We start from the raw sequence: 12,854 nt of genomic DNA, 5'->3' as shown, positions 1-12,854 counted from the left end.
CTATAATACGTGTAACTGTTTTCTTTAAATTTCATTACTATTTTATAAAGCGTTATACATTACCTTGTCATCTATCTTGTTTCTCAGAGTCTGTTGATGTGTGATATTTGACTTTGTCTTTTGTGCATTTCTCTGACTATACTGTTTGTATCCCTCTTTCATTTCAGTTTTGTATTGCTGATATTTTAGTTTATATTTGTCTGTTGGCACTGGCAAATTTTCAGGTATTATGTCTTACTCCTAGAAGTAAAAAGTATACTATCGCCATAAAAAAAATCAGAATTATTATTAATTTTTCCTTATTAACATTAACAGGTTTACCATTTACCTTAGCATTTATGCCTAAGAAACAGACCATTATAATCTATTTTCTAAAGAGAGGTCATATTTAAAACATTTAGCTGGTACAACATCACTGAGCAATCAAAGCACACAGAACTGCTCACAATGGGCACTGGCCTCAAATACCATTTAAGCCTGTATCTTGTTTCCCAGCTGGAGATCAGTCCTGGTTCTTTTTTTTTTTTTTTTATACAGTAGCTTCTTATTAGTTATCTACTTTATACATATTAGTGTAGATATGTCAGTCCCAATCTCCCAATTCATCTCACCACCACCTCCCCACCACCACCACTTTCCTCCTGGTTCTAAAATAGAAGAAAAAATGACTTTTCTTTCTTCTTAGGAGTTTTGGATAGGTTTTTTATTCCTGCCCCAGAAAACTCCATTGCCAGTCATTTCTTCCAGAACAGTCATTGGAATTGGAGATCACTAATACTGCGAATCTCTGGTTGCCATTTCTAGAATATTGAAATATTCTATCTTCTGGTGTTATTTGGCTCCCTGCCACAGTTCCATGGGATGAAAGATAACAGAGCCATTGGATAAGAGAAATCTAAAAAGAATACTAAGCAAATATATATTGTCCCAGAGAGGGACAGTAGCTCCAAAAGTAGTATAAAACCAGGACAACCCTTTGAAAGTGTTGTATCCAAGTCTATACCCAGAGGAGAAGGATGAGGCAAGGCTTCAGAGCCAGAGCTGTTCAATTATAATACAAGTTAAAGAACTTGGACCTTATCCCAAAGGTAATGGGAAGACAGTACAGGATTTTAAGCAAGGAAGTGACAAATATATACAGGTATATGTTTGTAAATGTTTGATTTTATTGCCAAAAATTGTGCAAAGACCTGAAAATTACAGTGAGCTTAGCCACCATGGAATAAGAACTATGTATGAATCTTAGGGAAAGCTCAAGTTAATAAAAGCAGGAAATAATTTACCCATAAGCATTTATAGCTTACTTCTGAAATATCATCTAACGGGTCATTTTTGTTATACTGATAGCAAGTACAGAAATTTTAATCAAGACTGGGCTTCATCACTCTGACAGTAAGAGTAGGAAAAAACAAATTCAGCTCAGTATCAATTTTAAAATGGTATTGTTTTAAGTACTATCCTAATAAATAGTTAAAATGTAGAAATGTAAAATCACAAGGTGATCATTTAAATGGATATATATATTTAATATATAATAATAAAATAAAAACAAATGTATATAATATTGATTATATTTAATTAATTTTAATATAATATATATTATTATGTATTATATCTGAAACATAGACTAAAATAGCAGCACACTTCTATCACCCATCAAATATTTTCTTAATTATATTTTGGAAACATTATAACATCATCTAACTTTAGGAAGAAAATCTAAATAAAATATAGCTGTAGTTTTCATAATCATGACCATTATTATTCTCCAGAAAATGTTTTAATAGACTTATTCAAATCTGTTAAATAGATCTATTTAATAATGAGGTCATAGGGATAAATATTTCAGAATGGCAGTTACCTTTCCTATCTAATTCCAACCAAATTGTGCTAGCCAATCCAGAATAAGGATAAATTATAGTTTATAAATCCCTAGGCCAGCGGTCAGCAAACTAGGCCCAGCTCTGTTTTTATAAATACAGAAAGGTTTTATTGGAACACAGCGATGCTCATTTACTTACAAACTGTCTATGTGTTCTCACAAAAACAGCAAAGTTGAATGGTTGCGACAGAGACTGCATGGCCCATGAAGCCAAAAATATTTACTATCTGGCCCTTTATTTTAACAGTTGGATATTTTTGTATCCAACAATTTTTTTATCCAACTCATTTTTTTTTAATGAGTTTTATTTTTTAGAAGAGTTTGAGGTTCACAGCAAAATTGAGTGGAAGGTATAGAGATTCCCCATATCCCCCCTGACCCTCCACATGTACAGCCTCCCCCAGGAAGGGCTGCTTTGATTCAAATTATCAAATAATTCAGATTTAACTCATAATATTGTGAACCATAAAAGCCTCAAAGCACTAACTCATGTATATAAGGGAGACGGCTGAACACAGAGTAAAGAGCACAGATCTTGAAGTCAGAACTAAAGTTCAAAATCCTGGCAAGTCACTTAATCTCTAGGAGTCTCAGTTCTTCCATATCTAAAAGCAGGTTAGGCCTCTCACCTTCTGAGATGGCCCACGCTCTGTGGAGCGTGTTTCTCCCAGGGCCTCTCTCGCCTTTTGAGACAGACCACATTCTGTCTATGGAAGTTGTACCTCTATAAATAAATCCACTTCTTACCTATCACTTTGTCTCTCCCTAAATTCTTTCTGCAACAAGACATAAAGAACCTGAGCTTCAGTAAATCCTGATGCTGGCCTCCAGTTAACTCTGGGATGCTTTGAAGGAACCCTGAGACATCTCAGAGAGGAATGTTAAACTAATTAGGTTTATTTGGAACTAAGGCCCCCACTCAGGTTGGGGATGGAATGATGATTTGACCCTCCTGACTTCAGTCAACTAAAGCTTGGACTCTGTCGAACTTTCCCCCAATTACATGCTGAATTCTCCTCTGCTCAAGCCCCCTTATGAATATGCATGTACCCTTACTTTAAAATTTCCCCAATTTTGCAGTTCAGGGAGATACTGCTTTGGGAAAAGATCCCTGGTGTTCTCCTTACTTACTGCAAGTAATAACTCCTTCAGTCTCCTAGATAGATAGATAGATAGATAGATAGATAGATAGATAGATAGATAGATAGATAGATAAAAAATAAAAGCAGGTTAATAATAATGCCTACCTCAAAGGTTTGTTGTAAGAATTAAGTGATGTAAGTTATTGAAACATATATCATGTTCACTGATGAACAGTAGGCATTCAATATTTGAAACAGTAAGAATAGCAAGGAAATATATATCACTTTTATGTATTTCTAAACTAAATTTTATATTTGCTCAATTCTGTGGTGGTTACAGGGACAAAGTAGCTTTAGACTTGCACCTAATCAATGATATACACAACAGTGATATTATGAAGGTTGAAAAGAATAAAAGTCCTAATAATAGAAGCCCAGATTCTCTTCCTACCTAACTTACACAAAATGTATATTATTTTCTTCTTCTTTCTACCATTTTTATTTTTTATATTTTCTGCAGACATACATAGATAATTTTTTAAATAATAAGAAGAAAACAATGATAAGCTTAATTAAAGAAAATAAAACTGGGACTTCCCTGGTGGCACAGTGGTTAAGAATCTGCCTGCCAATGCAGGGGACATGGGTTCAAGCCCTGGTCTGGGAAGATCCCACATGTCGCGGAGCAACTAAGCCCCTGCACCACAACTACTGAGCCTGTGCTCTAGAGCCCCCAAGTCACAACTACTGAGCCCACGTGCCACAACTACTGAAGTCCACACACCTAGAACCCGTGCTTTGCTACAAGAGAAGCCACCACAATGAGAAGCCCGTGCACCGCAACAAAGGGTAGCCCCCGCTCGCCACAGCTAGAGAAAGCCCGCATGCAGCAACGAAGACCCAACACAGCCAAAAACAAATAAATAAATTTATATTAAAAAAAATAAAAAAATAAAAATAATTCAAGTAATGATCAATTTTCAAATAATGATTATCTTCAATTTTGCTGGTTCAACTATTCAAATCTAGGAAATGTTAATCCTAAATATTTGGAAGTATAAGTAGTCATAAAAATATGAAGAAAGGAGTCAGAAAATTATTTAATGAATCATCCTACAAGAGGAAAATTATATAGCGTACATACGTGTAGTGGCTTCTTTCTTTTAGAGAATGGCTGAGTTTGACTTGTAGGAGAAGCAGCAATTCCTTTAACCTCTAAATCCATTCAAATTCCTGTATTTATCATGCAGTGTACTTTGAAAAATGTCAAACAAATATAAAATGGTAATTCTTATTCTAATTTTAAATAAGCCATACAAATTACATAATAATATTACATGGAAAGAAATCGGGTGGTTAATCACTTTTAGACCTTTCACCAAAAGCAGCTTTTTGTGAGGCAACTGCATTATGTAGGGCAACATTTATGGGGTAAATCCTAGTCTGAATAATGGCCCCCTGAAGATGTTCATGTCCTAATCACCAGACCCTGTGAATATGTTACCTTAAATGGCAAAAAAGAACTTTTCGGACATGATTAAGTTAAGGATTTCAAAATGTGGAGATTATCCTGGATTATCTGGTGGACCCAATTAATCACCTTATAAAAGGGAGGCAGGATGATCAGAGTGAGAAAGAGAAGATGTCAGGATGGAAGCACAGGTCAGAGAGGAGCTAAGATGTCAAACAGCATTGACTAGTACTAGTACTCCTTCAATGATAAGACTCCCTTTCCAGGTGATACTGACTCACTGTGCAGGTGTCTTTTTTGAAACCTTGAAGGAATGTGCCCCTGTCATGATGTTCTTTGTTATGACAAGATATAAAACTGTGCTGAAAACCAGGCTTCTCCAGAGCATTTCCTCAGAGCTATCTGAAAGGATGTCTCCCAGGCTATAGTCCTCAGTTTGGCTCAAATAAAACTCTCTTCTATTCATATTATAGATTGTTTCCATTGACACCCATTTCCATAGCCCTCTCCCCTAAAAATCCCTTGCCCTAAGCCTGGGATTCTACTGCAAGAGTAAAGTCAGGAAGATTTACCAACCAATAGCAGACATATTCTGAAAGCATCACAGATCATTAGATTTGAAAATACCCCTACAGCACTAGCAAATGGCTTTCTTTTCAGAGATATCTTTCAGGAAGAAGCAACTTTTAAAAACTGTTACTGGTTTGGCTGGGGGGAGGGGGGTTGTTTGCTTTTAGTCACTTCACAAGACCTATTGTATTTGCCAGGATGATTAGTGGCCAACGAACCCAAGTTGAAACACAGATACTAAGCAATCGGCTAAGTGATTTTCTCCATACATCAGCCTCACAGTTTTTTATACCTTAGTAACATTATAGCCATTTCAAATCACTATAGGCCACTTTAAGTCACTATAACTCACTTGAAAATAATAAAAACAACAAAATTTATACTCTTAAGTGTCCACGTGCTCCTCGTTCCTTACTTCCCCAGGCATGACAGTCATCACTCTTCACTGAAATTAGCTCTTTTTATCTCCCTAAAAAACTATCAAGACCACGAAGGTTGGTATCTCATGCCCTTAATATAGCAGATGCTTAATAAATATTTAGTCAATAAGTAAACTAATGCATAATCAAATACCTGAATACATTTTAAACACATTCTTAGTTTCACTTCTCTGCACTTAATTATGACATGATCATAATGCCCATCTATAAATTCTGTCTTCAAAAAATTAGATAAGGTGTTTAAAGCATGAATGGTAGCTATTATTCTTCACCACTCTACTGTAATCCTCAAAAAGGCAAGGGTTACTACTGGTTTTCCTCACCCTGTACGTCAGCACTTAACAGGAAAATAGTGGGAGCTTAAATATTTGTTAAATAAGTGCATTCAGTCAATTCAGATATGAGTTATTTCAGAATTACAATTACTAGCATAGATAAAAGAGCTCAACCTTCTGACTTTCAAACCCAGAAAAGTAAATTTTACTTCACCAAATTATTTGCTAGTTATTGCAGAGTTTAAAGTCAAACAGGTTTCAGACCTCTTTCCAGTGCTACACCTTTGCTGGTACAGGTAATAGGGAAGGGGAGGGGAAGGGAAGGGGAATTAGCTGCAGAGACTAAAGAACACCGGAAACTAAACTTGGTGGTAAAAGAATCAGCATTTCACACAAATGGCCTGTGAGCTCATCTTTAGAATGCATACCAAGGGTTGTCTTTGTCCTAAAGCACTGAATATCCAGTTGGGCTATGTTGGGGTTGGCAGTAGCAAGAGGAGGGAACAGCACTTCTTTTTTTTTTTTTTTTTTAAACTACAGGTTCTTATTAGTCATCAATTTTATACACATCAGTGTATACATATCAATCCCAAACGCCCAATTCAGCACACCACCATCCCCACCCCACCGCGGTTTTCCCCCCTTCGTGTCCATACGTTTATTCTCTACATATGTGTCTCAACTTCTGCCCTGCAAACCGGTTCATCTGTACCATTTTTCTAGATTCCACATATATACGTTAATATTCAATATTTGTTTTTCTTTTTCTGACTTACTTCACTCTGTATGACACTCTCTAGGTCCATCCACGTCTCAACAAATGACTCAATTTTGTTCCTTTTTATGGCTGAGTAATATTCCATTGTATATATGTACCATCTTCTTTATCCATTCATCTATCGATGGGCATTTAGGTTGCTTCCATGACCTGGCTATTGTAAATAGTGCTGCAGTGAACATTGGGGTGCATGTGTCATTTTGAATTATAGTTTTCTCTGGGTATATGCCAAGTAGTGGGATTGCTGGGTCATATGGTAATTCTATTTTTAGTTTTTTAAGGAACCTCCATACTGTTCTCCATAGTGGCTGTATCAATTTATATTCCCACCAACAGTGCAAGAGTGTTCCCTTTTCTGAACACCCTCTCCAGCATTTGTTGTTTGTAGGTTTTCTGATGATGCCCATTCTAACTGGTGTGAGGAGATACCTCATTGTAGTTTTGATTTGCATTTCTCTAATAACTAGCGATGTTGAGCAGCTTTTCATGTGCTTCTTGGCCATCTGTATGTCTTCTTTGGAGAAATGTCTATTTAGGTCTTCTGCCCATTTTTGGATTGGGTTGTTTGTTTCTTTAATATTGAGCTGCATGAGCTGTTTATATATTTTGGAAATTAACCCTTTGTCCATTGATTCGTTTGCAAATATTTTCTCCCATTCTGAGGGTTGTCTTTTTGTCTTGTTTATGGTTTCCTTTGCTGTGCAAAAGCTTTTAAGTTTCATTAGGTCCCATTGTTTATTTTTGTTTTTATTTCCATTACTCTAGGAGGTGGGTCAAAAAGGATCTTGCTGTGATTTACGTCATAGAGCATTCGGCCTATGATTTCCTCTAAGAGTTTTATAGTGTCCCATCTTACATTTAGGTCTTGAATCCATTTTGAGTTTATTTTTGTGTATGGTGTTAGGGAGTGTTCTAATTTCATTCTTTTACATGTAGCTGTCCAGTTTTCCCAGCATCACTTATTGAAGAGACTGTCTTTTCTCCACTGTATATCTTTACCTCCTTTGTCATAGATTAGTTGACCATAGGTGCGTGGGTTTATCTCTGGGCTTTCTATCTTGTTCCATTGATCTATGTTTCTGTTTTTGTGCCAGTACCATATTGCCTTGATTACTGTAGCTTTGTAGTATAGTCTGAAGTCAGGGAGTCTGATTCCTCCAGCTCCATTTTTTTGCCTCAAGACTGCTTTGGCTATTCGGGGTCTTTTGTGTCTCCATACAAATTTTAAGATGATTTGTTCTAGTTCTGTTAAAAAATGCCATTGGTAATTTGATAAGGATTGCATTGAATCTGTAGGTTGCTTTGGGTAGTATAGTCATTTTCACAGTATTGATTCTTCCAATCCAAGAACATGGTATATCTCTCCATCTGTTGGTATCATCTTTAATTTCTTTCATCAGTGTCTAATAGTTTTCTGCATACAGGTCTTTTGTCTCCCTAGGTAGGTTTATTCCTAGTTATTTTATTCTTTTTGTTGCAATGGTAAATGGGAGTGTTTCCATAATTTCTCTTTCAGATTTTTCATCATTAGTGTATAGGAATGCAAGAGATTTCTGTGCATTAATTTTGTATCCTGCAACTTTACCAGATTCATTGATTAGCTCTAATAGTTTTCTGGTGGCATCTTTAGGATACTCTATGTATAGTATCATGGCATCTGCAAACAGTGACAGTTTTACTTCTTCTTTTCCAATTTGTATTCCTTTTATTTCTTTTTCTTCTCTGATTGCCGTGGCTAGGACTTCCAAAACTATGTTGAATAATAGTGGTGAGAGTGGACATCCTTGTCTCGTTCCTGATCTTAGAGGAAATGCTTTCAGTTTTTCACCATTGAGAATGATGTTTGCTGTGGGTTTGAGGTATATGGCCTTTATTATGTTGAGGTAGGTTCCCTCTATGCCCATTTTCTGGAGAGTTTTTATCATAAATCAGTGTTGAATTTTGTCAGAAGCTTTTTCTGCATCTATTGAGATGATCATATGGATTTTTATCTTCAATTTGTTAATATGGTGTATCACATTGATTGAGTTGCATATATTGAAGAATCCTTGCATCCCTGGGATAAATCCCACTTGATCATGGTGTATGATCCTTTTAATGTGTTGTTGGATTCTGTTTGCTAGTATTTTGTTGAGGATTTTTGCATCTATATTCATCAGTGATATTGGTCTGTAAGTTTCTTTCTTTGTAGTATCTTTGGTTTTGGTATCAGGGTGATGGTGGCCTCATAGAATGAGCTTGGGAGTGTTCCTTCCTCTGCAATTTTTTGGAAGAGTTTGAGAAGGATGGGTGTTAGCTCTTCTCTAAATGTTTGATAGAATTCACCTGTGAAGCCATCAGGTCCTGGACTTTTGTTTGTTGGAAGATTTTTAATCACAGTTTCAATTTCATTACTTGTGATTGGTGTGTTCATATTTTCTGTTTCTTCCTGGTTCAGTCTTGGAAGGTTATACCTTTCTAAGAATTTGTCCATTTCTTCCAGGTTGTCCATTTTATTGGCTAGAGTTGACTGTAGTAGTCTCTTAGGATGCTTTGTATTTCTGCTGTGTCTGTTGTAACTTCTCCTTTTTCATTTCTGATTTTATTGATTTGAGTCCTCTCCCTCTTTTTCTTGATGAGTCTGGCTAATGGTTTGTCAATTTTGTGTATCTTCTCAAAGAACCAGCTTTTAGTTTTATTGATCTTTGCTATTGTTTTCTTTGTTTCTATGTCATTTATTTCTGCTCTGATCTTTATGATTTCTTTCCTTCTGCTAACTTTGGGTTTTGTTTGTTCTTCTTTCTCTAGTTCCTTTAGGTGTAAGATTAGATTGTTTACTTGAGATTTTTCTTGTTTCTTGAGGTAGGCTTGTATTGCTATAAACTTCCTGCTTAGAACTGTTTTTGCTGCATCCCATAGGTTTTGGATCATGTTTTCATTGTCATTTGTCTCTAGGTATTTTTTTTTAATTCATTCATTTTATTTATTTATTTTTGGCTGTGTTGGGTCTTCGTTGCTGCGTGCGGGCTTTCTCTAGTTGCGGTAAGCGGGGGCTACTCTTCGTTGTGGTTCGCGGGCTTCTCATTGTGGTGGCTTCTCTTGTTGCGGAGCACGGGCTCTAGGTGCGCAGGCTTCAGTAGTTGTGGCACGTGGGCTTCAGTAGTTGTGGCTCATGGGCTCCAGAGTGCAGGCTCAGTAGTTGTGGCTCACGGGCCTAGTTGCTCCGCGGCATGTGGGATCTTCCTGGACCAGGCCTCGAACCCATGTCCCCTGCATTGGCAGGCAGATTCTTAATCACTGCTCCACCAGGGATGCTCTCTAGGTATTTTTTGATTTCCCCTTTGATTTCTTCAGTGATCTCTTGGTTGTTTAGTAAAGTATTGTTTAGCCTCCATGTGTTTGTATTTTTTACGTTTTTTCCCCTGTAATTCATTTCTAATCTCTTAGCATTGTGGTCAGAAAAGATGCTTGATATGATTTCAATTTTCTTAAATTTACTGAGGCTTGATTTGTGACCCAGGATATGATCTATCCTGGAGAATGTTCCATGCGCACTTCAGAAGAAAGTGTAATCTGCTGTTTTTGGATAGAATGTCCTATAGATATCAATTAAATCTATCTGGTCTATTGTGTCATTTAAAGCTTCTGTTTCCATATTTATTTTCATTTTGGATGATCTGTCCATTGGTGTAAGTGAGGTGTTAACGTCCCACACTAGTATTGTGTTACTGTCGATTTCCTCTTTTATAGCTGTTAGCAGTTGCCTTATGTATTGAGGTGCTCCTATGTTGAGTGCATATATATTTATAATTGTTATATCTTCTTCTTGGATTGATCCCTTGATCATTACGTAGTGTCCTTCCTTGTCTCTTGTAACATTCTTTATTTTAAAGTCTATTTTATCTGATATGAGTATTGCTACTCCAGCTTTCTTTTGATTTCCATTTGCATGGAATATCTCTTTCCATCCCCTCACTTTCAGTCTGTATGTGTCCCTAGGTCTGAAGTGGGTCTCTTGTAGACAGCATATATATTGGTCTTGTTTTTGTATCCATTCAGCAAGCCTGTCTTTTTGTTGGAGCATTTAATCCATTCACGTTTAACGTAATTATTGATATGTATGTTCCTATGACCATTTTCTTAATTGTTTTGGGTTTGCTTTTGTAGGTCCTTTTCTTCTCTTGTGATTTCCACTTAGAGAAGTTCCTTTAGCATTTGTTGTAGAGCTGGTTTGGTGGTGCTGAATTCTCTTAGCTTTTGCTTGTCTGTAAAGCTTTTGATTTCTCCATCGAATCTGAATGAGATCCTTGCCGGGTAGAGTAATCTTCGTTGTATGTTCTTGCCTTTCATCACTTTAACTATATCATGCCACTCCCTTCTGGCTTGTAGAGTTTCTGCTGAGAAATCAGCTGTTAATCTTACAGGAGTTCCCTTGTATGTTATTTTTCGTTTTTCCCTTACTGCTTTCAATAATTTTTCTTTGTCTTTAATTTTTGCCAGTTTGATTACTATGTGTCTTGGCATGTTTCTCCTTGGGTTTATCCTGTATGGGACTCTCTGTGCTTCCTGGACTTGGGTGGCTATTTCCTTTCCCGTGTTAGGGAAGTTTTCGACTATAATCTCTTCTTATATTTTCTCTAGTCCTTTCTCTCTCTCTTCTCCTTCTGGGACCCCTATAATGCGAATGTTGTTGTGTTTAATTTTGTCCCAGAGGTCTCTTAGGCTATCTTCATTTCTTTTCATTCTTTTTTTCTTTATTCTCTTCTGCAGCAGTGAATTCCACCATTGTGTCTTCCAGGTCACTTATCCATTCCTCTCCCTCAGTTATTCTGCTATTGATTCCTTCTAGTGTAGTTTTCATTTCAGTTATTGTATTGTTCATCTCTGTTTGTTTGTTCTTTAATTCTTCTAGGTCTTTGTTAAACATTTCTTGCATCTTCTCGATCTTTGCCTCCATTGTTTTTCTGAGGTCCTGGATCATCTTCACTATCATTATTCTGAATTCTTTTTCTGGAAGGTTGCCTATCTCCACTTCATTTAGTTGTTTTTCTGGGGTTTTATCTTGTTCCTTCATCCGGTATATAGCCCTCTGCCTTTTCACCTTGTCTATCTTTCTGTGAATGTGGTTTTTGTTCCACAGGCTGCAGGATTGTAGTTCTTGTTGCTTCTGCTGTCTGCCCTGGAAGAGCACTTCTGATGGCTTCTGTCTCCACTCAAACTGTGGCCAAGTCATGAGATGTTATTTCTAGCATGTAATGAATGTTGTGGACTAACAGATCCACGTCTACCATGTTAGCTTTTGTGCTACCAAAAAGAATTGAACCCACCTCCCACTTCTCTCATTTTTAAAGATGATTATTTCCAACTCCAATTATCATCACTTCTCTTTTGGTTAGTGGTATTAGTGGCTAGGGCGTTGCTTATACAAAATCAGAACATAGTGGAAAACAAAGAATAAATTGATCAAATTCAGCCCATAATCAAGGAGAGAGGAAAGAGATGTGTAAATAAATTGTTAGTATTTAAGCTCCATGCTGGTGAGGACCAAGTCTACCTTGGAGCCCAGGTGATAACAGACGTAAGTATCTGAATGGAACTTGGGGTCATTCCTAATTTCAAAACAATCAGAGTAATTGCCCCCAATTCACTCCCCCAAAAGTTGAGATTATACTTAAGCGCACCTGCAATGTACTAGCACCCTCTTCCTACCTGGGATTCATGGACTAGGGTGGGACACAAGCGGCAACCAACCTGAATTGACCCAACAATCCGGGTAAAGACTAAGTCCAAAATGAGAGGGCTGGAAAAGGTATAAACTGAAGCAATTCCACCGAGAGAACTCCCTTGAGATGGCTTCAGACAGGAGGAGCAAGAAGGAGACAGTTCCCAGCAATGGCTCTGGCCAGCCCAGGCCCGCGTCTGCAGGTTGCCGGGCAACAGGTGTCTCCACGCTGGGCCTCCGAGCCTCCAGGGAAAGAAAGGTCGTAGGCGAGTCCCCCGCTCCTTTCGCCCCACCTCCCGGCCCCCAGCTGCCATTCCTTCTGCCAGTCCTCCTGCAGCCGGGCCTTCGCCGCAGGAGCTCCCGCCGCCCCAGTGGTACTCGTGGAAAAGCCCGAGGCATGAACTCTTCTAAGTCAGGGCCTCCCGAGCCTTCTAGGGTACCAGCTCCACAGCGCCTCTAAACCTCGGCGCGGGTCTGGAGCGGACTCACTCATCTGCGCTTGTCCTGCGCAAGGAGAGAGACAAAGCCCGGCCCGGATCCGTGGCAGTTGTGCAATTCTTCATTTAAGTGAATTCTATTTAACATATTTTATAGGGCACATTACCGGGTGTCCAGGTCCCAGGTGGATGTTATGAGAAGGATAGAAATTAAGGCG

The 12,854-nt window shown here is 37.8% G+C and overlaps 1 protein-coding gene across 1 annotated transcript in view; it reads right to left on the bottom strand.

Moving 5' to 3' along the window:
- CAPS2 (calcyphosine 2) overlaps positions 1–4,213 on the bottom strand; it is a 38,845-nt gene extending 34,632 nt beyond the window's left edge. Inside the window, 2 exon segments of the mRNA XM_007198355.2 lie at positions 64–233; positions 4,105–4,213. Coding sequence (XP_007198417.2) covers positions 64–233; positions 4,105–4,210 — 276 coding nt within the window. The 5' untranslated portion in view covers positions 4,211–4,213.
- Between the last annotated feature and the right edge of the window lie 8,641 nt (positions 4,214–12,854).

The sequence above is a fragment of the Balaenoptera acutorostrata genome, chromosome 11 (genome assembly GCF_949987535.1).
Source record: "Balaenoptera acutorostrata chromosome 11, mBalAcu1.1, whole genome shotgun sequence".
Lineage (NCBI taxonomy): Eukaryota > Metazoa > Chordata > Mammalia > Artiodactyla > Balaenopteridae > Balaenoptera > Balaenoptera acutorostrata.
This window is presented reverse-complemented; position numbering and strand designations above follow the sequence as displayed.